A 25,077-nucleotide genomic window follows, 5' to 3' on the forward strand; every position below is an offset into this window, starting at 1 on the left:
ATACAAACACTTAGAGATTGGTTGTGACCAAACAGAGTAGGTTTGGTCTTTTTATTTCAGACACTTTTTGATTTGTTTGAAGAAACAGTTGGCTCAGTAATAGGGGACTGTCTGTTTCTATCTCAGCTGTGTGTGTCTGCTACAGGCTTGGACATGCCTTTGATAGTCTGGTGGTTCTGCATGCTCTCCTCCCACTTCTTTCCACAGAACTTCTCTACTGTCACACTGCGTACCGTACCTGGGTCCAGACAGTGAGGAGCTATGCCTGGGGAAAAACAAACACACACATACACAAACCAGTCTGTTCACATTCATGCATGGGACACACTCCAACAGCCCATCCTCCCTGTTTTACCACAAATATGACATGGTGCGTCAGCATAAAGAAAAAGTCAACATGAGTGATTGATACTGGTCGTCCTTACCATATCCATCAGGATTGGAGCGTGGGGTGTAGAAACTCTGGACTCCACAGATCCTACAGAATGTGTGCTTGGCAGCGTGTGTATTGAATGTATATGTGGTCAGATGATCCCAACCCTTTAAAACAAGAAAATCAACTAAGTTAAATATTCATTCATTGCAGGATTCACTAGCAATAGCTGTTAGAAACCTCTATACATTGTCCTACCTGTAAAAGGGTAAACTGATTCTTTGCCACAATGAAATGATGGTTCTGCTTCTTGGTGCAAATACTACAACTAGATAAAGAAACATGAGTGAGTCATTTTGTCATACTGCATTTCTCCTCATTAATTACAGAGTATAATGATATTATGTCCAGTTAATAGCAATATAACATAAATTAGTCATGTCAGTTCCCCATCTTTGTGATTTGAACCGATTTTTCTCATTATCAGTCAGACCTGTCCCACTGGGCACAGACTTCAGTTCAACGTCTAGTTTTTATTGACATTTAGTTGAGTTATCAATTCCTGTGAATGCAACGTGAAATCAACCAAAAAGGTCACCCTTTCATTGGATTTAGGTTTAAAGGTTGGGTGAAAAAATTACAAAATTCCCTTACTTTATTATTTTTTGCAAATCCCCTTGCCGCGTTCATATACTAGCTGGAACTAAGACATTTCCGACTTGCTATTCGTTGAACACAGCAAGTGTTAACTACAACCAGATAGCAAGTCGGACATTTCAGAGTTTCCTAGTTCCGACTGGCACGTGAACGCGGCAACTCAGTTTTCCACGTTGATTCAACGTCATCAAATTGAATTATTTGGTTGCAATGACTTGGAAACAACGTTGATTTAAACCGTTTTTGCCCAGTGGGGTATCTATTCCATATATAATAAAAGGGAGGCCTAGATGTCCAGTGTTTATTAAACCATTCTGTAGTGGATCCATGTGAAAAGATTAGATTATCTTTGTGTTAGGTATGTCAGGTATTAGGCTACTGTAATATGGTAAAGAACCGGCATACTCGCAATCGAAAACAAGAAGGTCTGGGGAATTCCAGACTTCGAATCTGACAGCCCCACAATGGCATGTGCCTGTGTGCTTCACGTGATCCATTCCCAGTACCACCCTGTATAAAGACAACACAACCAATTTAGACTGTTCGTGATGCATTACTTCATGCTTCTTTTCAAAACTGACAGAGGCTTTTTTTCGGGAGATACGCACCGTTTTCCCGTGCAACGTTTCAATGGTATGGAAAGCGTATTGTGTTCCAGTGTATTGTATTCAATGAAATATTCCACCATCCAAGATACTGACGTGTCACTTAACAAGGTTATGCCGCGTTCAAAACAACTGGGAACTCGGAAAAACTCGAGGTCAAATCACGACGTCAGTGATTTTCAGGTCGGAAAGTCGGAGCTCTAGAAAGAGGCCCGAGTTCACAAGTTGGAATTCCGAGTTGGATGACCGTTCAAATAGATTTTTCCCAGTCGGAGCTCGTTTTTACCGAGTTACCAGTTGTTTTGAACGCACTAAAATCGGAAGTCGGAGATTTCCGAGTTACCAGTTCCGAGCCCCCAGTTGTTTGCGAAACAACTTCCCTTGCTTACGTGGAATCACGTGGAGTCTGCCACTGTTGCCACCTTCTGTAACCATGTCCCTCCCACCTTTCATGCTGAATCATGCTGTCCCAAAACACTGATACTGTATCCAAAGCTCATGAATAGCTTGGTAACAGTTGACAAACAAATACTCAAGTTTAATTTAATTATCCTTTATGCTATTCACCACTACATTTGATTGGATTATCTGATGAATAAAGAACAATACATTTCAAATTAATAGGGATGATCACATCATTGAGTAGAGAGTTATAAGAGCTTTATCCAAAAAGGGCTGTGGTTACTGTAGGACACAATAAACATATATCCACATCTGTCTGTCTGTTGTGAGATCCCTATTCAATCGCTTCTCATATTTTGTAAAACAATCATTTACATTTTCTCAAATCACATCAACACTGCTGAAGCAGCTCTTTATATACATTACTCAACATAGACTTATGGAACATGTTTTGCATGAAAAGTTGTCCTCCCTCCCATAATTACAAACAGTCAGCCTGGGTTGCAAAGTACAGCAGGCTTGCACAAACACATTCCAGTTAAGCTCAACCAGTCTTGAGGAAAGAGTGACGTGGCGATCACGCGTTGGGATTGAGTCACATGAAGAACCAACAGTCCACAGTGCTGCTGTGTCTCCGTATGGGAATACTGTGACTGACCTAAATGACAGACCAGACCAACAAGACCACTCCTTACCCTCAATATACAGCTGGCCAGTTATTGATTCCCTGGAAGGCTGAAGAATATCAAACTTGGCCCTCAGCAGCTCAAAACACTGACTGTTCACTGTTCATCAAACTTAAATGAAAATGCTTGAATTTGATAATGTCACAAATATTATAACTTAACATGTACTGTATATTCCATCTCAAGTCTCTGGACAGTGCTCTGTATGGACATGCCACAGATACCTTCATACTGCCAAATCAGTGTGCCTAAAAATAAGTGATGATAACTGCTTGGTCATTATGACCACCAGTCTGTGCCTCTTCTTGAAATAAAACAGGAGGACTATAGCAACAGGAACAACATGTGTTAAATAATGTATGAAAAGAAAAGACTGTGACGGTTATTGAAAATGTCAGCTTTGTGTTTTAGTAGTTGCTTCTGTTCCAGGACCCAAATGGTTTACAGGGTTAACTGGATAATCTGCTGTCAGGCTGCTGTTGGTCCTGCCTGTGGAATTCATCTCAAAGCCCTGCCCCTGACCCAACAATGTTAATCTTTGCACAGTGCAGTGGATCCAGATCAGCAGAGCACAGTTTCAGAATGGCTGCCTTGTTCATTTTGAATAAACAAATGTATAACTTTGGACCTGACCTCCAATGGTGCAATAATTCACAAATAGAATCAAGAGTGTAATTTCAATCCAAACCAGATTGCTATTGGGTCAGGATGGTAAAGGTTACAACTGGGTTGATATGTATCTCATCCTGAATCAGGAGTCAAAGGAGTCGTTCAAAGATTAAACAATGTAATTAATTTTGATGAGTGGTACAGTATATATATATTTTTTGTACATTTATTTGGCAGCACTTACTTGTGTTGTCTTACCAAGCAACCTGTATTTACTATGAGGGTTGTTCAGCCAGTTTGTATGACACTATGAATAGCCTATACATTACAATCCTGAAGTTGTTTAGTCTGAAAATAGTTAGGCCCTTTTTTTTTTTACTCATTCTGCTTTGTCTCTAAATATCTCTTTCATTTCTCTCGGTAGCGCTCTGCAGAGCAGGAAAGGTAGAGAGCCGTACTGGCAGTTAGTCCATGAGCCAGGGGGGTTGGTTGGGCTCACTTGGGCTGATGATGTCTCATTGTGATTTTCTTGAAGGTCTACAGTATGTCCCTAGAGTTGGGACATGTTTGAAAGCAGTGCAGCAATGGCAGCTTTCTCTGTTATCACTCTTTCTTTCATCCCTCCATCCCATTCATTTTTCCAATAGGGATCTTACCCTATTACAAACAATGTCAGTATACAACAAGTTATTACTCACATATCGTAACAGCCCCTCCTAAAGTGTTGCACCGCTCAGGCCAGGCCAGGGTCAAACTTTTAAATCCCTCTTAATGTAGCAGCTGGGCAGATCTCTCTCACTCTCTCTTCATCATCTCATGTTTTTTTTCCCTAGTTAACTCCCTCTTGGCCATATGTGAATTGATTGCCCCCCATTTATCCTCTGAGTTTGTACTGCTTGGTGACCTAAATTGGGATATGCTTAATACCCCAGCCATCCTACAATCCAAGCTAGATGCCCTCAACCTCACGCAAATTATCAACGAACCTACCAGGTACAACCCTAAATCCTTAAACATGGGTACCCTCATAGATATCATCCTGACTAACATACCCTCTAAATACACCTCAGCTGTCTTCAACCAGGATCTCAGCGATCACTGCCTTATTGCCTGCGTCCGTAACGGGTCCGCGGTCAAACAACCACCCCTCATCACTGTCAAACGCTCCTAAAACACTTTAGCGAGGAGGCCTTCCTAATTGACCTGGCCCAGGTATCCTGGATGGATATAGATCTCATTCCGTCAGTAGAGGATGCCTGGTTGTTCCTTAAAAGTAATTTCCTCTCAATCTTAAATAAACATGCCCCATTCAAAAAATACAGAACTAAGAACCGATATAGCCCCTGGTTCTCCTCAGACTTGACTGCCCTTGACCAGCACAAAAACATCCTGTGGCGTACAGCATTAGCATCAAAAAGCCCCCGCGATATGCAACTTTTCAGGGAAGTTAGGAACCAATATACACAAGCAGTCAGGAAAGCAAAGGCTAACTTTTTTCAAACAGAAATTTGCATCCTGTAGCACTAACTCCAAAAAGTTTTGGGACACTGTAAAGTCCATGGAGAATAAGAGCACTTCCTCCCAGCTGCCCACTGCACTGAGGCTAGGAAACACTATCTCCACCGATAAATCTACAATAATCGAGAATTTCAACAAGCATTTTGCTACAGCTGGCCATGCTTTCCATCTGGCTACCACTAACCCGGCCACCAACTCTGCACCCTCTGCTGCAACTTGCCCATGCCCCCCGCTTCTCCTTCACACAAATTCAGACAGCTGATGTTTTGAAAGCGCTGCAAAATCTGGACCCCTACAAATCAGCTGGGCTAGACAATCTGGACCCTTTCTTCCTAAAACTAGCCGCCGAAATTGTCGCAACCCCTATTACTAGTCTGTTCAACCTCTCTTTCATAACGTCTGAGATCCCCAGAGATTGGAAAGCTGCCGCGGTCATCCCCCTCTTCAAAGGGGGTGACACTCTAGATCCAAACTGCTACAGACCTATATCCATCCTGCCCTGCCTTTCGAAAGTATTCGAAAGCCAAGTTAATAAACAGATCATCGACCATTTCGAATACCACCGTACCTTCTCCGCTATGCAATCCGGTTTCCGAGCTGGTCACGGGTGCACTTCAGCCACGCTCAAGGTCCTAAACGATATTATAACCGCGATTGATAATAGACAGTACTGTGCAGCCGTCTTCATCGACCTGGCCAAGGCTTTCGACTCTGTCAACCACCGCATTCTTATTGGCAGACTAAATAGCCTTGGTTTCTCAAATGACTGCCTCGCCTGGTTCACCAACTACTTCTCAGATAGAGTTCAGTGTGTCAAATCGGAGGGCCTGTTGTCTGGACCTATGGCAGTCTCTATGGGGGTGCCACAGGGTTCAATTCTTGGGCCGACACTTTTCTCCGTGTATATCAATGATGTCGCTCTTGCTGCTGGTGACTCTCAGATCCACCTCTACGCAGACGACACCATTTTGTATACATCTGGCCCTTCATTGGACACTGTGTTAACAAACCTCCAAACGAGCTTCAATGCCATACAACAATCCTTCAGTAGCCTTCAACTGCTCTTAAACACTAGTAAAACTAAATGCATGCTTTTCAATCGAACGCTGCTAGCACCCGCCCACCCGACTAGAATCACCACTCTCGACGGGTCTGACCTAGAGTATGTGGACAACTACAAATATCTAGGTGTCTGGTTAGACTGTAAACTCAACTTCCAGACTCACATAAAGAATCTCCAATCCAAAGTTAAATCTAGAATCGGCTTCCTATTTCGCAACAAAGCCTCCTTCACTCATGCTGCCAAACATGCCCTCGTAAAACTGACTATCCTACCGATCCTTGAATTCGGCGATGTCATTTATAAAATAGCCTCCAACACTCTACTCAGCAAATTGGATGTAGTCTATCACAGTGCCATCCGTTTTGTCTCCAAAGCCCCATACACTACCCACCACTGTGACCTGTACGCTCTTGTTGGCTGGTCCTCACTACATGTTCGTCGTCAAACCCACTGGCTCCAGGCCATCTATAAATCACTGCTAGGCAAATCCCCGCCTTATCTTAGCTCATTGGTCACCATAGCAGCACCCACCCGTAGTCTGCGCTCCAGCAGGTATATCTCACTGGTCATTCCCAAAGCCAACACCTCCTTTGGCCGCCATTCCTTCCAGTTCTCTGCTGCCAATGACTGGAACGAATTGCAAAAATCTCTGAAGCTGGAGACTCTTATCTCCCTCAATAACTTTAAGCATCAGTTGTCAGAGCACCTTACCGATCACTGCACCTGTACACAGCCCATCTGAAATTAGCCCACCCAACTACCTCATCCCTATATTGTTATTTAATTTGCTCTTTTGCACCCCAGTATCTCTATTTGCACATAATCTCTTGCACATCTAGCATTCCAGTGTTAATACTATTGTAATTATTCTGCACTATAGCCTATTTATTGCCTTACCTCCATAACTTGCTACATTTGCACACACTGTATATATATTTTCTGTTGTATTTCTGACTTTATGTTTTTTTTTTCCCCATATGTAACTCTGTGTTGTTTTTGTTGCACTACTTTGCTTTGTCTTGGCCAGGTCGCAGTTGTAAATGAGAACCTGTTCTCAACTGGCTTACCTGGTTAAATAAAGGTGAAATAAAAAAAATAAAAAATAAAAATGAATCTGCCTCCCTCCCTGAAGTCTGCTCTAAACCTTCCTCTTACATATCATTCCGACCCTTGACCCCCGCTGTCTAGATCTTGTAAATGAAGAAGTTTTACTGTATTACTGTGCCACATCATGGCTCACACTAGAAAATATAGCATGTTTTAAGTGACGTTCTGAGACCTTTAGAGTGGCACTGTCCTGATCAAAAGGAGGACACAAACAAGACCATTTAACACTCTGTACCATGTCCTCCTTTCCCATCATCTACAGCAGACGAGACAGAACACCTTTCCATTACAATAGGATGTGAGATCAACCTATTGATTACATTTCAGCCAGGACCATTTCATCCAGTGATGAGCATTGTTGAGAGAGGGATGGTTTCTATTGCAATAGTTGATTAGATGTGAACATGCCACACCCAGACCTTACCGTACATGAGTGTGCTATCACATTGGTACTCTGTATTCAGTGTTGAGAGGGGGAGAGAGAATAAATCTCAATGTGATTCTAAAGCCTGTTCACACAGTTGCATACTATAATCCCCTCTCGTTTTCACCAGTTTACCCAAAGCCTCTTTTGCCCCATGAACCATTTACTGTAGATATCCAAGTCTCCCAAAAACATCGGACAATATGACTGTACAAACCCACAGTAACTCTTTGCTAGTAGCTTAATTTCCTGTCTGGTCATATTTGCCTCCACTCGAAATATGGCTTGTCTTTCCATATTATACCTATCTTTGTCTCCAAGACTTCAACACACTAATTATTCTACATTTATGTTATGTAAACCCTGTAAATTATCTGTGTTTTTCCATTGACTTTCTGGGTGAGATGTAAATTGCAAAAAAAGTACACTAACTAGGCTAGGATTCTCCATTCTCCCACAGACTGCAGTCTCCTCTCTCTGTCGACCATTGGTGTCCTCAGGAAGTACCTATCCTTCCTGGAGCTGCCTATCAGCTGGCTCCTCCCATCAGATCTCTGCTGCATCATAGGCTCAAAGGGCTACGGCCAAGCTAAGGTGAGCCTGTCATCAGCCTATACTATCAGGCATGAAATAGACAAATGTTACACCAGTTCCACTATCATCTATTTTCCTGTTATTATGGGACAAACGTCATTAATACATGTAATAGCCTACTAGATGTATAGTTAGAGTGAGACGTATAAAAAAAGCATTGGGATTTACATCCGCAAGTGTATAAGACGATCCCTAAGCTCGGTGTACAAACAGTGAAAGTCCTCGCTCTCTCTTTCTCTATGAAAGTGAAATTAGGTCTCAACATCTGAATTGACTGGTACTGGCACTGCGTACATGTAGCGTATTTCACTATAAATATTGATCTATCAGCGTTAGAGAAAATTGTCAGACACCCCTCGCTGGACATCAGTCATTACAGACATACAAATTGATTATAACTGCTGGAGAACTTCATGTTTTTACCTTGCATCAGTATTTATAGGGAAATACATTACATGTACGCAGTGCCAGTACCAGTCAATTCAGGTGTTGAGAACTAATTTCACTTTCGAGAGGGAGCGAGGACTTTCACTGTATGTACACAAGCTTAGGGATCGTCTTACACAATTGCGGTTGGAAATCCCAATGCTGTTTATATACATGCCTCACTCTATGTCTGTAATGACTGATGTCCAGCGAGGGTTGTCTGACAATCTTCTCTAACTCTGATAGATCTTTCTCTACTCTAATAAACTCCTCTCCTTTCTATTCACCAGAGGGCCATGCTCTGTCACCGTACTCAACTCCTGTGGTTTCGTTACCTGTACATTTGGTTTTCACGCTACATGATTATCAACACATTCCAAGTTATTAATCAAGGACCAAAGAATCTGAAGATATATTAGTCAAAAATGAGGTTCCTGATTAATCTTCTGAGAACACTGTTACTTGGGTTTGTTAATCTTACTGTAATCAGTTTGCACATCTTTTTATATGTTTTGCCTCTTCTGACATATTCAAATTATTGATCTCATAGCACTGATATATTCAGACCTACCTATTGATTGAATGTAGATATTGTATTTTTCTAACTTTTTGTTGTTGAAGGAAATACATTATTAAAGTTGATCTTCCTGTCATTGCCAACATTGTTAGTTGGGAACAGTTTACTTATGATTCTTAATACACTATTATTCTCCGTTTGCTGTAAGAATGTTGACATATACTGACACTGTAAATGAATAGTGAATTTGACAAATGTAAGAAAAATGTGAATACATAGACATTGATTGTATCCAAACAGGGTAGGTTTGGTATTTTTATTTTTGGAAATGATGTACAAAAGTTAGAACAAATGTTCAAATTGTTGATGAACCAATAAAGTTAATTTGATTTAGAAAAAGTTGTCTCAGTTATAACACAATAAGGGACTGTGTTTGATCTCAGCTGTGTGTGTGTGCTACAGGCTTGGACAAGTCTCTGATATTCGGGTGGTTCTTCATGGTCTCCTCATACTTCTGCCCACAGAACTTCTCTACTGTCACACTGCGTACAGTACCTGGGTCCAAACAGTGTGGAGCTATGCCTGGGGTGGGAACAAACACACACACACACAAACCTTTTGGTTCAGTTTCATGCATGCGAGACACTCTAATCCAATGCTATCCTCACCGTTTTACCACAAACAACAATACAGGGCATATTTCAGGTTTTAATAATAAGCAAAGGCAAACATGACTGCTACTGTGTTTGCTACTGGTTGTCCTTACCATATCCATCTGGATTGGAACGTGGGGTGAAGAAACTCTGGACTCCACAAATACTACAAAATGTGTGCTTGCCAATGTGTGTATTAAATGTGTATGTGTTAATATTCTCCAAACCCTAAAACAAGAAATTAACCAAATTAACATCAAATTGACTAATCTGGTAGAGTTATTACCAAACTTCACCCTGTAAAAATTTTGTATTACCTGTAATAGGGTAAACTGATTTTCTGGCACAATGAAATGATGGTTTTGCTTCTTGGTGCAGATGCTACAGCTAGATAAAGAAACCAGAATGAGTCATATTGTGATGAACATGGTCAGTAAGTTATAATTCCGTAATAGCAATATGATTGTAAAAGAATCAAGACAGTTCATCTACAGAGGTTTTGTAATTTGATCAGTAAGTAAGTTAGCCTTGTCCAAGCCAAACCAGCACAGTTTCCTTTTTTTTTGCTCATTCTCAAACCTGTATCTTCAATTCTCCATCACTATAAATTGGGGCTCCAGATTTGCAATGTTTATCCTCCTAAGACCCAGCAATTCATTTTTTCCTCTCTAGTGGACATCAGTTCTTGGTCCGTATCTCTGAGGCCATACAAGCCACTGTATTAAGTCCTGTTGTCCATTTGAGAGGACATTCTGGGCTTTTCAATGATATCATGTGTGGGGGTGTGACCTTGACAACTTTATCTTCCTGGTTCATTTTATGGACATTTGAAAAGAAGTGTGTGTAATTATGAATTGTATTTTTGTGAGTTTGATATTCAAATTGTTTCTAGTAAATTTATATCTCAGGAATAGTGAAGTGAGTCGTCAGGACTGTGTAATAATGTTTTCACATTAAATAAGAGCTAAATATGAGTTTATCAAGAAATGTCCTCTAGTGGACACCCAGATGCCACAACTATGTATTTCACCTACTGTACCCATTGACTCCATGTAAATTTGTTCATATTTACGTCCTAATGACCACTACAGAGGACAATTTTGCACATAAAATAAAATATACATTATATTTTGTAACATCTTTTCTTGGTAACATTTTTCTTTCACCCCAAACAAAAAATAATAATCCAACACTTTTTTTTTCAGGTCTCAGGATTATAGCCTGCCCTTTCTATTGCTGTAGCAGTTAACCGTATCTGTAATGGATCACTGTTGAAATGTTGCAGACCATACTCGCAGTCGAAAACCAGAAGGTCTGGGGAATTCCAGACTTGGAATCTGACAGCCCCACAATGGCATCCGCCTGTGTGCTTCACTCGTTCCACCCTGTGTACAGCAACACAACACATTTTGACTGTTCATGAGGCATGGCATAACTTCAATAACAGTTTAATGATGTTCATAGATCGACAAGACATTGTGCTACGCACCGTTTTTCCATTGCAACATTTAATGAAATTGAATACGAATTCCAGTGTATTCCATTAAATATTTTTGAAATCGATGATCAGAAATGTCAGCAAGTTAAAATCCCTCAAGCACTACCGTAGTTTGTAGGTTGATATTGCAAGAGAAAGTCCCTTATTGCTTGTGAGCAATATGAGATGTCTCTAAATATGGCTCTGCATTACATTGCCAACTTCTGCTGGAACCATGTCCGACTCCACTCCTGCATGCTCTTCTCTCTTCTTTCTTGTCACCGTAGGCCCATTCAACTACTGTGGTTTCGTTGCCTCTATCAAAGAGTACCAATATAAAAAAGCTTTTGCATAATCAACACTTGAAATTAATTGTGAACTTGCAGAAAGAAATATACAAACACTTAGAGATTGGTTGTGACCAAACAGAGTAGGTTTGGTCTTTTTATTTCAGACACTTTTTGATTTGTTTGAAGAAACAGTTGGCTCAGTAATAGGGGACTGTCTGTTTCTATCTCAGCTGTGTGTGTCTGCTACAGGCTTGGACCTATAGCTTGGACATGCCTTTGATAGTCTGGTGGTTCTGCATGCTCTCCTCCCACTTCTTTCCACAGAACTTCTCTACTGTCACACTGCGTACCGTACCTGGGTCCAGACAGTGAGGAGCTATGCCTGGGGAAAAACAAACACACACATACACAAACCAGTCTGTTCACATTCATGCATGGGACACACTCCAACAGCCCATCCTCCCTGTTTTACCACAAATATTACATGGTGCGTCAGCATAAAGAAAAAAGTCAACATGAGTGATTGATACTGGTCGTCCTTACCATATCCATCAGGATTGGAGCGTGGGGTGTAGAAACTCTGGACTCCACAGATCCTACAGAATGTGTGCTTGGCAGCGTGTGTATTGAATGTATATGTGGTCAGATGATCCCAACCCTTTAAAACAAGAAAATCAACTAAGTTAAATATTCATTCATTGCAGGATTCACTAGCAATAGCTGTTAGAAACCTCTATACATTGTCCTACCTGTAAAAGGGTAAACTGATTCTTTGCCACAATGAAATGATGGTTCTGCTTCTTGGTGCAAATACTACAACTAGATAAAGAAACATGAGTGAGTCATTTTGTCATACTGCAGTTCTCCTCATTAATTACAGAGTATAATGATATTATGTCCAGTTAATAGCAATATAACATAAATTAGTCATGTCAGTTCCCCATCTTTGTGATTTGAACCGATTTTTCTCATTATCAGTCAGACCTGTCCCACTGGGCACAGACTTCAGTTCAACGTCTAGTTTTTATTTACATTTAGTTGAGTTATCAACTCCTGTGAATGCAACGTGAAATCAACCAAAAAGGTCACCCTTTCATTGGATTTAGGTTTAAAGGTTGGGTGAAAAAATTACGAAATTCCCTTACTTTATTATTTTTTGCAAATCCCCTTGCCGCGTTCATATACTAGCTGGAACTAAGACATTTCCGACTTGCTATTCGTTGAACACAGCAAGTGTTAACTACAACCAGTTAGCAAGTCGGACATTTCAGAGTTTCCTAGTTCCGACTAGCACGTGAACGCGGCAACTCAGTTTTCCACGTTGATTCAACTTCATCAAATTGAATTATTTGGTTGCAATGACTTGGAAACAACGTTGATTTAAACCGTTTTTGCCCAGTGGGGTATCTATTCCATATATAATAAAAGGGAGGCCTAGATGTCCAGTGTTTATTAAACCATTCTGTAGTGGATCCATGTGAAAAGATTAGATTATCTTTGTGTTAGGTATGTCGGTATTAGGCTACTGTAATATGGTAAAGAACCGGCATACTCGCAATCGAAAACAAGAAGGTCTGGGGAATTCCAGACTTCGAATCTGACAGCCCCACAATGGCATGTGCCTGTGTGCTTCACGTGATCCATTCCCAGTACCACCCTGTATAAAGACAACACAACCAATTTAGACTGTTCGTGATGCATTACTTCATGCTTCTTTTCAAAACTGACAGAGGCTTTTTTCCGGGAGATACGCACCGTTTTCCCGTGCAACGTTTCAATGGTATGGAAAGCGTATTGTGTTCCAGTGTATTGTATTCAATGAAATATTCCACCAACCAAGATACTGACGTGTCACTTAACAAGGTTATGCCGCGTTCAAAACAACTGGGAACTCGGAAAAACTCGAGGTCAAATCACGACGTCAGTGATTTTCAGGTCGGAAAGTCAGAGCTCTAGAAAGAGGCCCGAGTTCACAAGTTGGAATTCCGAGTTGGATGACCGTTCAAATAGATTTTTCCCAGTCGGAGCTCGTTTTTACCGAGTTACCAGTTGTTTTGAACGCACTAAAATCGGAAGTCGGAGATTTCTGAGTTACCAGTTCCCGAGCCCCCCAGTTGTTTGCGAAACAACTTCCCCCCTTGCTTACGTGGAATCACGTGGAGTCTGCCACTGTTGCCACCTTCTGTAACCATGTCCCTCCCACCTTTCATGCTGAATCATGCTGTCCCAAAACACTGATACTGTATCCAAAGCTCATGAGTAGCTTGGTAACAGTTGACAAACAAATACTCAAGTTTAATTTAATTATCCTTTATGCTATTCACCACTACAATTGATTGGATTATCTGATGAATAAAGAACAATACATTTCAAATTAATAGGGATGATCACATCATTGAGTAGAGAGTTATAAGAGCTTTATCCAAAAAGGGCTGTGGTTACTGTAGGACACAATAAACATATATCCACATCTGTCTGTCTGTTGTGAGATCCCTATTCAATCGCTTCTCATATTTTGTAAAACAATAATTTACATTTTCTCAAATCACATCAACACTGCTGAAGCAGCTCTTTATATACATTACTCAACATAGACTTATGGAACATGTTTTGCATGAAAAGTTGTCCTCCCTCCCATAATTACAAACAGTCAGCCTGGGTTGCAAAGTACAGCAGGCTTGCACAAACACATTCCAGTTAAGCTCAACCAGTCTTGAGGAAAGAGTGACGTGGCGATCACGCGTTGGGATTGAGTCACATGAAGAACCAACAGTCCACAGTGCTGCTGTGTCTCCGTATGGGAATACTGTGACTGACCTAAATGACAGACCAGACCAACAAGACCACTCCTTACCCTCAATATACAGCTGGCCAGTTATTGATTCCCTGGAAGGCTGAAGAATATCAAACTTGGCCCTCAGCAGCTCAAAACACTGACTGTTCACTGTTCATCAAACTTAAATGAAAATGCTTGAATTTGATAATGTCACAAATATTATAACTTAACATGTACTGTATATTCCATCTCAAGTCTCTGGACAGTGCTCTGTATGGACATGCCACAGATACCTTCATACTGCCAAATCAGTGTGCCTAAAAATAAGTGATGATAACTGCTTGGTCATTATGACCACCAGTCTGTGCCTCTTCTTGAAATAAAACAGGAGGACTATAGCAACAGGAACAACATGTGTTAAATAATGTATGAAAAGAAAAGGCTGTGACCGGTTATTGAAAATGTCAGCTTTGTGTTTTAGTAGTTGCTTCTGTTCCAGGACCCAAATGGTTTACAGGGTTAACTGGATAATCTGCTGTCAGGCTGCTGTTGGTCCTGCCTGTGGAATTCATCTCAAAGCCCTGCCCCTGACCCAACAATGTTAATCTTTGCACAGTGCAGTGGATCCAGATCAGCAGAGCACAGTTTCAGAATGGCTGCCTTGTTCATTTTGAATAAACAAATGTATAACTTTGGACCTGACCTCCAATGGTGCAATAATTCACAAATAGAATCAAGAGTGTAATTTCAATCCAAACCAGATTGCTATTGGGTCAGGATGGTAAAGGTTACAACTGGGTTGATATGTATCTCATCCTGAATCAGGAGTCAAAGGAGTCGTTCAAAGATTAAACAATGTAATTAATTTTGATGAGTGGTACAGTATATATGTTTTTTTGTACATTTATTTGGCAGCACTTACTTGTGTTGTCTTACCAAGCAACCTGTATTTACCATGAGGGTTGTTCAGCCAGTTTGTATGACACTATGAATAGCCTATACATTACAATCCTGAAGTTGTTTAGTCTGAAAATAGTTAGGCCCTTTTTTTTTTTACTCATTCTGCTTTGTCTCTAAATATCTCTTTCATTTCTCTCGGTAGCGCTCTGCAGAGCAGGAAAGGTAGAGAGCCGTACTGGCAGTTAGTCCATGAGCCAGGGGGGTTGGTTGGGCTCACTTGGGCTGATGATGTCTCATTGTGATTTTCTTGAAGGTCTACAGTATGTCCCTAGAGTTGGGAAATGTTTGAAAGCAGTGCAGCAATGGCAGCTTTCTCTGTTATCACTCTTTCTTTCATCCCTCCATCCCATTCATTTTTCCAATAGGGATCTTACCCTATTACAAACAATGTCAGTATACAACAAGTTATTACTCACATATAGCCTTTAATCATATATCATTGGAAAGCTTAGATTCACAGCTATCAACCAGACACATTTCTGGAATGTTCAGGTGGTCAACAGAACCTTTAACCTCTAGGGTACATATCAGAATTACCTGTATAGATCGTTTAAAAAAGGAAACCCTGATACATTTTCATCTTTGTTTGACAAGTGGTTCTGAAAGGTCATGAAATGACCTTTCAAATGATATATAATATAGCCAACTTAGAAAACACCAGCTACAACTATTGTTTCAAAATAGCCCATATTGTGCCATTGACATTAGAATATTGGAAGCTTAGCCATAGAATCCCATGTAGTGGGGCAGCTATGTTTTTGGATTGTAACTTTAGTGATAGAGGCACCACATTTCACACACACAGCTAGAACAGTGTTTTAAAAATATTTGGAGATATCGGGCCATCACAAGATTCACGTATTAATCCCACAGAAGCCTTTTTCCAATCTGATATGGCCCCATACAGTGGCGGCTCCTGAAAAAATTCTCAGGAGGGGCAATTTTTCTGATGATTTAGGTGACCTACACACATTTTAAAAAAGATATGTCCAGCAACAACATGAAGACAGGGGCAGCATATAAGTCAATACCAGAAGCATTTATTGACTGATCTGGGGAGATGGATTCCAGTTTCTGTGACAGATTATAAATAATCTCTGATGCCTTTGTTATATTAGCTTTTGGTTGAATGTACTGTCGTAGTAAATATATAATGTTATAGCTTGGTCTGACTAAAATCTTGTGCATGACCCATTTTGTGTTGGGCCTTTGTATTCAATACAATGAACAAGAGTCCTATCTTGTCAGCCTTGTCAGCAGGTGGCTAAGGATAACACCCACGCCATAGGTCTCTCAGTTCTTCCAACTCACGAGTTCTTGCCCTGAGGACACACACACACACACCCACACACACACACACACACACACACACACACACATCATCACTGATAAACACACACACACACACACACACATCATCACTGATAACAAACACACACACACACACACACACACAAATCCTCTTCTCTTAGGCTGAACATCTGAAGACAGAGAACCCGACTCAGAGCCAATGCAACAGTGACACTAGCCTGGAGGTGACCTCGCCCAACTCATCAGGACCAATCAGAAGATCAGAACTACTAGATTCAACCTACTTCATTTTATTGTATAAAATGTCAGCACACAATGTTTAGGGGCTCTTCTGATAAACTCCCTACGAGTTTGACGAACGGGTCCGTGCACGCGATTCCAGATATCTTTACCTCTGAATAAACTGCCTTATATTATACAATTATCCACCTTGTCCAAAAGTCTCTACTTGGTCTCCGTTCTCCAGTAAACTTGTTTTATCAACAATAGTAAGGTTCAATGACACAGAAAGCAGTTCAATGTCGGGGTACAGAGTCGCTCTCTTACCAGGATCGCGGTCCGCTCTGACCAGGGTGAAGCCGGCCGGCTCCACCTCTCTGTCCGGGACTCTGTCATCCAGCCAAGTCTCCCAGCTGTATTGGGATTCCGCTGCCAGCAGCGTTTTCATTATTTAGTCCGTTCGTAGCGGGTATGTACACGATCAACAAGATCAGTCCAAAACCGAAGATCAGTCCAAAGCAGAATGTTTGCAGAATGTTTGTAAACTAAGTCTACAAATTAAAAACATAAAATAACGCCACACTGCAGGTCGCAACATAGACGCTGCTAGCCGCCATTGTCTTAGTTACGTTCAACGTTACGTCACGTATGACGAAAGCGCGTAAGTGCATGCCCACAGACACCCATAGAGAATGTATTGAAAGCTTTGAAATGTGAAAAAAATAGATTTTACATGACAGGCTATGAGAGACTTCTGGGCGATTTTCAACCTGACTGAAATCGCCCAAAAAACGGGCGGGGCCATTTGAAGCACGACTTTAGCCTGATTTGACATTTAGTGGCTGGCAGATCAGACGTGAACACTGATAACTGCTGTTGCCGTGATATAATTGATTAGAAAAAAAATCCCTTCCTTTTCCCGTTTGGCAGTGCGTCGCCCATATCGCCCTATTGAACAAGCCGTCCCTGGCCCCATAGTAAGAATACATCTTAATTATGACTAACTATGTATAATAGTTTGCTGCTCTCATCATCAAAATATTTGTTTAAAATGTATTGGGATTCTTATGGAGTTTTACACGTTTCTAGTCCTCTGTTTTATGAAAACCGTTAACAGGATAACAATGTATACACTTTTTATCAGTTCACATCCATGACTATTCACTTGTAAATATCCATTCTACATGTTTGAAAATGAAATATAGCTATTATTGATCATGACATCTTCAGAAATCAGAGATTCAGACAACTTTTTTGGGAACATTACCACAATTCTGTGAATAATTTAACATCTTTATATCTGGCACACATGCATACTACAATTATGTTTCATACAGGTATGGTCATGCAAAATGTATCCAATGAGACTCCATTGAGTTGTTTGCCGACCATATTTTAAAAAGGCTTCTGTAGGGTTAATACGTGAATCCTGTGATGGCCCTGTATCTACAAATCTTTTTCAAACCCTTCTTAGCTGTGTGTGTGAAATATGGTGCCTCTATCACCAAAGTTACAATCCAAAAACATAGCTGCCCCACTACATGGAATTATATGGCTAAGCTTCCAATATTCTAATGTCTAATGGCACAATATGGGCTATTTTGAAACAATAGTTGTAGCTGGTGTTTTCTAAGTTGGCAATATTATATATAATTTGAAAGGTCATTTCATGACCTTTCAGAACCACTTGTCAAACAAATACTAAAATGTATCAGGGTGTCCTTTTTTAAGCGATTTATACAGGTCATTCTGACATGTACCCTAGAGGGTCTGTTGACCTGAACATTCCAAAAAGGTGTCTGATGGATAGCTGTGAATCTAAACTTTCCAATGATATATGATTAAAGGCTATATGTGAGTAATAACATGTTGTATACTGACATTGTTTGTAATAGGGTAAGATCCTTATTGGGAAAATGAATGGGATGGAGGGATGAAAGAAAGAGTGATAACAGAGAAAGCTGCCATTGCTGCACTGCTTTCAAACATTTCCCAACTCTAGGGACATACTGTAGACCTTCAAAAAAATCACTATGAAACATCGTCGGCCCAAGTGAGCCCGACTGCCCAAATTTTGGGAACTGGCTCATGGACTAAGCAGTGTCAGCTTTTTCAGCCTGGCCTACTTTACATGTGCAGACAAAGCAGCTGGTAGCATATGTTGGGAAACACGTTCCCATCTGCTGGAGGCTGGACCTCATGCTGCACGTTTCTGCTCTATATTAAGAAGTATGTTGGATGAAATGTTCTGCTGTGGATCAACTGGTTGCTTTTTTAGGATTGGGAAATGTCATGACATTTGCAGAAACAAACGTGACAACTGACAAATAATTGTATTGGACAGGTTGAGCCATATCGCTTGAATGAAGGGATTGTCTTGGTATTGATACAGTATGAGTAGGCCTATATCAATAGGAGGATATGAGAAAGACAGTACATATTGTCTAAAAAGTTTCCATTGTTTCAAGAATAATCTCCCAACACTGAACAAGGCAAATAATAATTTGAGCCTAAAACTGTTTTTACAGTTGATCGGAACATTTTGGTTTGTTATGTAGTTGTCTTTTTTAACATCATATCAGTGTTGTTGGGAAAGTTCATCGTACTGTCAGACAAGTTTGAAAACATTCACGTTCCAACAAAGCGATACATTGGTATCCACCAATCGTTGTTCAGACAAACAAGCATCCAATCACAGATTTGGAGGGTAGGTTCTTCATGTGGACCGTTCTAGCAATTTCTAGAGACATCTCAGCACACAGCAGATAAATGTGACTCTGCCGCGAGTAATGTTTTTAAATCACCTTGTCCTAATCGAGAATTTGTATATGTGTTATAATATGTATATTTATTGCAATCGAAATTGATTAATGCAATGTAAAATCGTAAGTTTACAGGTTACAGAACGGACTATGTTTTCAATAGCGGATGGATATTGTCACATGACGCTTTTCTACGTCACAACGTTTGCTTTGTATAAATACAGTAAGCTCTTCCGCCGTGAAATATATTGACGACAGAAGCAAGAAGAAATTATTAAAGACTGTTTCGTGAAATTTACTTCGAGGTCAATCGTAAGTACACTGATTTGATATTTCTGTTAGTTTAACGTTTGTTTTTTAAAGATAGTATTTTGTTAGCTAACTACTGTACTGGGCTGGAGTTACTTGCTGACGTTAGAATTCGACATGACAGTGTAACTTACTTAGCTAGTACTGGCATGGTGTTGACCAACCGTTGTTTTTCGCTCTTCCCTCACAAAATATTTTGATTTTGTGCCTTATTAATTTTTTTAAAAGCCTCAATGGTACAAGTAAAATATTACCCACAAAAAACGATCTCCCTGAAAGTTTGTTACCTGTAGCGACGTTTGTCAGTTTTTCTCCCCCATTTTTATGCTGATTCACTAGCCAGTTGAACAAAGGACGCATAAAGGTAACAAAAAATGGCGTCGGTACGGAAGCAAAACTGTTGACGTTACGCAACAGATAGACCAATGAGACGATGTTTCACCGGAAGTATAAATGTGAATCATCCACGCCCAGTGGGAGAAGATGGAAGGAGATGGATTTTGCCGAGATTCTACACATTTTCTCATCGACGAAACATTTGATCTCAATAAAGTTCTGGTCCTAAGAATAAAACCTGTTATGAACCGAGTTGACTACGTTTAATGTTTTTTTTTTTACCCTTTGCTAAAGTTTTTTAAAAATAGCGTTGTTTAGGAGTGCGAATTGAGTTACTACACGGAAATATGCAAATACATATTACGCCCAATAGGTTCTAACTAGCTCGTGCTTGGCTCTGCCCACTTGACTAATTTGTTGCCATTTGGAAACTACAGGCTGTGGTATATCTTGGTTTAGTTATAAAAAATATTTAGTTATGCAATTCAACAAATTTTTGCAATGTATGCTTTTGGACTGACTTCAGCTTGTATAATGGTAAATGCGTGAAATTGCTTTAAATGATTGGCATCAGAATAACAAGTTTGAGGTGTTAATTTACCACAGTAATATTTCCACCTTGCAGTAACAATGCACGTTACAATTGTGTGGTACATTTATTCAATAGGGACATATAATTTGGCTACTTGGTATGATTTTAATTGATTTTAACTTTGTATTTTCAGGTGCAAAGATGCAGATCTTCGTGAAGACCCTGACAGGCAAGACCATCACCCTCGAGGTTGAGCCAAGCGACACCATTGAGAACGTGAAGGCCAAGATCCAGGACAAGGAGGGCATCCCCCCAGACCAGCAGAGGCTGATCTTCGCGGCAAGCAGCTGGAAGATGGCCGAACCCTCTCAGACTACAACATCCAGAAAGAATCCACCCTCCATCTTGTGCTGCGTCTCAGGGGGGGCATGCAAATCTTCGTCAAGACCCTCACAGGCAAGACCATCACCCTCGAGGTTGAGCCAAGCGACACCATTGAGAACGTGAAGGCCAAGATCCAGGACAAGGAGGGCATCCCCCCAGACCAGCAGAGGCTGATCTTCGCCGGCAAGCAGCTGGAAGATGGCCGAACCCTCTCAGACTACAACATCCAGAAAGAATCCACCCTCCATCTTGTGCTGCGTCTCAGGGGGGGCATGCAAATCTTCGTCAAGACCCTCACAGGCAAGACCATCACCCTCGAGGTTGAGCCAAGCGACACCATTGAGAACGTGAAGGCCAAGATCCAGGACAAGGAGGGCATCCCCCCAGACCAGCAGAGGCTGATCTTCGCCGGCAAGCAGCTGGAAGATGGAAGAACCCTCTCAGACTACAACATCCAGAAAGAATCCACCCTCCATCTTGTGCTGCGTCTCAGGGGGGGCATGCAAATCTTCGTCAAGACCCTCACAGGCAAGACCATCACCCTCGAGGTTGAGCCAAGCGACACCATTGAGAACGTGAAGGCCAAGATCCAGGACAAGGAGGGCATCCCCCCAGACCAGCAGAGGCTGATCTTCGCCGGCAAGCAGCTGGAAGATGGCCGAACCCTCTCAGACTACAACATCCAGAAAGAATCCACCCTCCATCTTGTGCTGCGTCTCAGGGGGGGCATGCAAATCTTCGTCAAGACCCTCACAGGCAAGACCATCACCCTCGAGGTTGAGCCAAGCGACACCATTGAGAACGTGAAGGCCAAGATCCAGGACAAGGAGGGCATCCCCCAGACCAGCAGAGGCTGATCTTCGCCGGCAAGCAGCTGGAAGATGGCCGAACCCTCTCAGACTACAACATCCAGAAAGAATCCACCCTCCATCTTGTGCTGCGTCTCAGGGGGGCATGCAAATCTTCGTCCAAGACCCTCACAGGCAAGACCATCACCCTCGAGGTTGAGCCAAGCGACACCATTGAGAACGTGAAGGCCAAGATCCAGGACAAGGAGGGCATCCCCCCAGACCAGCAGAGGCTGATCTTCGCCGGCAAGCAGCTGGAAGATGGCCGAACCCTCTCAGACTACAACATCCAGAAAGAATCCACCCTCCATCTTGTGCTGCGTCTCAGGGGGGGCATGCAAATCTTCGTCAAGACCCTCACAGGCAAGACCATCACCCTCGAGGTTGAGCCAAGCGACACCATTGAGAACGTGAAGGCCAAGATCCAGGACAAGGAGGGCATCCCCCAGACCAGCAGAGGCTGATCTTCGCCGCAAGCAGCTGGAAGATGGCCGAACCCTCTCAGACTACAACATCCAGAAAGAATCCACCCTCCATCTTGTGCTGCGTCTCAGGGGGGCATGCAAATCTTCGTCAAGACCCTCACAGGCAAGACCATCACCCTCGAGGTTGAGCCAAGCGACACCATTGAGAACGTGAAGGCCAAGATCCAGGACAAGGAGGGCATCCCCCCAGACCAGCAGAGGCTGATCTTCGCCGGCAAGCAGCTGGAAGATGGCCGAACCCTCTCAGACTACAACATCCAGAAAGAATCCACCCTCCATCTTGTGCTGCGTCTCAGGGGGGGCATGCAAATCTTCGTCAAGACCCTCACAGGCAAGACCATCACCCTCGAGGTTGAGCCAAGCGACACCATTGAGAACGTGAAGGCCAAGATCCAGGACAAGGAGGGCATCCCCCCAGACCAGCAGAGGCTGATCTTCGCCGGCAAGCAGCTGGAAGATGGCCGAACCTCTCAGACTACAACATCCAGAAAGAATCCACCCTCCATCTTGTGCTGCGTCTCAGGGGGCATGCAAATCTTCGTCAAGACCCTCACAGGCAAGACCATCACCCTCGAGGTTGAGCCAAGCGACACCATTGAGAACGTGAAGGCCAAGATCCAGGACAAGGAGGGCATCCCCCCAGACCAGCAGAGGCTGATCTTCGCCGGCAAGCAGCTGGAAGATGGCCGAACCCTCTCAGACTACAACATCCAGAAAGAATCCACCCTCCATCTTGTGCTGCGTCTCAGGGGAGGACGTTAAGTTTCCCTTGCTTCTGACATATATAATTTTTTAAAAAGTTACTAAAGATTTGTTTTTTTATTCTTGAAGCCATAAAGGCAAAATAAAGGCATTTAATTTATTTAGTCTTCGGAGTTTCCTTTCATAGCTTTCTGAAAAATGTTCTTATACAATAATGCAACCTGTATATTATCTTAAATTGATTGCATGAGGTGTTATTAATGACATATAAGAAACATGGAATGTCTTCACACTTTTAATGAAAATGTGCTGTAAGACATGCAGTATATACTCACCCATGTTGGCGGGGCAGGAACACATCACTCTTAGTACTTGGCAATGCCTTTTGAGGCAGATCACTGGGAGGACATATTAATTTAGTGAAAAAATATGAAGTATTAATTCCTGCTGGTTTAAAGCTAGTGATTCAATAGGTTTTATTATTATTTAAAAAAATACACTTGAATATTGGGTGTCTTGGTTACTGACAATTGATCGATTACTTAGCCCACCGAAGGGCAAAATGGGGCTAATTACTACAATAAGATACTGTGCATAGACTTACCTGATCTACTTGAAATGGCTGGGGATGTATTTGGGAATGTAGCTGCCGTATTCCTAGCCTCCCGTTTTCCAAATTGACCTCTACAACTAGCAAGGGGAATTGCCTCCTGTCAGATGAGCTCCAGTACCCTAGGGGTGAGTTTTGAATGGTAAACTATAATGAAATGCAGTGTTGGAAGCTACTCTGAAAATATAGTTTACCTATCACTTCACACTGGAAGAAGTTAAGCTTCCCTTAAAAAAATACATAGAAAAAGTAGTTTAATACATACAAACTATTTAGTGGAAATTATGTTAAATCTGAAATGTCTGACTACAAATGGCAAGACCGATCATTTTGGGGTCATACGCTATCTGTGTGTAATTTGGCCTATTTAACACGGTTTCAAGTGAGAATTGGGCAGAAAATTATTGTTTACAACTGTTTAGTTTTTTATACAAAAGTAGTGTGTAGGTCCAGTACTTAGCTATTGAAAACTACTTAGATTTTAATTTAGTTCAACTACCACCAAGCTACTGCAAAATGTAGTTCAATTACTATTTACTCCCAAACACAACGGTTAAAGGACGCATAAGCAGTTTTGTACCTGAATTCCTATTAATGAGCCTTTGCCGCCCCCTGTTGACAAAATATAAAAACAAGAAACTAGCAAAAACAAAGCTGTACGAAAAAAAAATATGCCCACTGATTGAACAAGTAAAAGTAAAGATACCTTAATAGAAAATGACTCAAGTGAAAGTCACCCAGTAAAATACTACTTGAGTAAAAGTCTAAAAGTATCTGAATTTGAATGTACTAAAGTAGCCTAACAGTGGTGGAAAAAGTAGTAAATTGTCATACTTGAGTAAAAGTAAAGGCTATACACATAATTCCCAGACAGCACTTTCTTGTTTTTTTTTACTGACACCCAGGGGCACACTCCTAGCCTGCTCGCTGTCTCTGTTCAGCTATTACTGTATAGTCGTGGTCAAATGTTTTGAGAATGACACAAATATTAATTTTCACAAAGTCTGCTGCCTCAGTTTTTATGATGGCAATTTGCATATACTCCAGAATGTTATGAAGAGTGATCAGTTGAATTGTAATTAATTGCAAAGTCCCTCTTTGCCATGAAAATGAACTTAATCCCAAAAAAACATGTCCACTGCATTTCAGCCCTGCCACAAAAGGACCAGCTGACATCATGTCAGTGATTATCTCGTTAACACAGGTGAGAGTTTTGACGAGGACAAGGCTGGAGATCACTCTGTCATGCTGATTGAGTTAGAATAACAGACTGGAAGCTTTAAAAGGAGGGTGGTGCTTGAAATCATTGTTCTTCCTCTGTTAACCATGGTTACCTGCAAGGAAAGATGTGCCGTCATCATTGCTTTGCACAAAATGGGCTTCATAGGCAAGGATATTGCTGCTAGTAAGATTGCACCTAAATCAACTATTTATCGGATCAT

The 25,077-nt window shown here is 41.5% G+C and overlaps 2 protein-coding genes and 1 pseudogene across 4 annotated transcripts; 1 reads left to right on the forward strand and 2 right to left on the reverse strand.

The window, feature by feature from the left end:
* Positions 1–17: 17 nt before the first annotated feature.
* On the reverse strand, positions 18–20,793 carry LOC121573546 (centromere protein V). 3 transcript variants are annotated; one of them, XM_045222632.1, is made up of 6 exons: positions 20,026–20,793; positions 12,954–13,058; positions 12,151–12,220; positions 11,945–12,059; positions 11,676–11,783; positions 18–157 (listed from the first exon to the last, which is right to left on the reverse strand). In XM_045222632.1, the coding sequence occupies exons 2-6, from the start codon at positions 13,043–13,045 to the stop codon at positions 123–125; spliced, it is 420 nt and encodes a 139-aa protein (XP_045078567.1). In that variant the 5' UTR covers positions 13,046–13,058; positions 20,026–20,793; the 3' UTR covers positions 18–122. The 3 variants fall into 3 exon arrangements, with proteins under 3 accessions (XP_045078567.1, XP_041741552.1, XP_041741551.1); XM_041885618.2 differs by lacking the exon at positions 20,026–20,793 and adding an exon at positions 13,157–13,374; XM_041885617.2 differs by lacking the exons at positions 11,676–11,783; positions 11,945–12,059; positions 12,151–12,220; positions 12,954–13,058; positions 20,026–20,793 and adding exons at positions 426–540; positions 632–701; positions 1,436–1,540; positions 1,639–1,880 and having other exon boundaries at positions 18–265.
* Positions 9,264–11,454, reverse strand: LOC121573548 (centromere protein V-like). Its single transcript, XM_045222633.1, has 5 exons — positions 11,124–11,454; positions 10,927–11,019; positions 9,952–10,021; positions 9,748–9,862; positions 9,264–9,563 (listed from the first exon to the last, which is right to left on the reverse strand). The coding sequence occupies exons 1-5, from the start codon at positions 11,132–11,134 to the stop codon at positions 9,421–9,423; spliced, it is 432 nt and encodes a 143-aa protein (XP_045078568.1). The 5' UTR covers positions 11,135–11,454; the 3' UTR covers positions 9,264–9,420.
* On the forward strand, positions 19,642–23,185 carry LOC121573543 (annotated as a pseudogene).
* The last annotated feature ends 1,892 nt before the right edge of the window (positions 23,186–25,077 follow it).

This window comes from Coregonus clupeaformis, chromosome 9 (assembly GCF_020615455.1).
Source record: "Coregonus clupeaformis isolate EN_2021a chromosome 9, ASM2061545v1, whole genome shotgun sequence".
Taxonomy (NCBI): domain Eukaryota; kingdom Metazoa; phylum Chordata; class Actinopteri; order Salmoniformes; family Salmonidae; genus Coregonus; species Coregonus clupeaformis.

Bases quoted from the DNA above. Each gene is read 5' to 3' on its own strand.
- LOC121573548 (XM_045222633.1), bottom strand. The intron at 9,863-9,951 runs GTAATACAAAAT...TTCTTGTTTTAG, and splicing joins ATCAGTTTACCCTATTACAG to GGTTTGGAGAATATTAACAC. The intron at 9,564-9,747 runs GTAAGGACAACC...TTCCCACCCCAG, and splicing joins TTCCAATCCAGATGGATATG to GCATAGCTCCACACTGTTTG.
- LOC121573546 (XM_041885617.2), bottom strand. From the start codon at position 1,718: ATGGTGGAATATTTCATTGAATACAATACACTGGAACACAATACGCTT. The intron at 1,541-1,638 runs GTGCGTATCTCC...GTCTTTATACAG, and splicing joins AAACGTTGCACGGGAAAACG to GGTGGTACTGGGAATGGATC. The intron at 541-631 runs GTAGGACAATGT...CTTGTTTTAAAG, and splicing joins ATCAGTTTACCCTTTTACAG to GGTTGGGATCATCTGACCAC.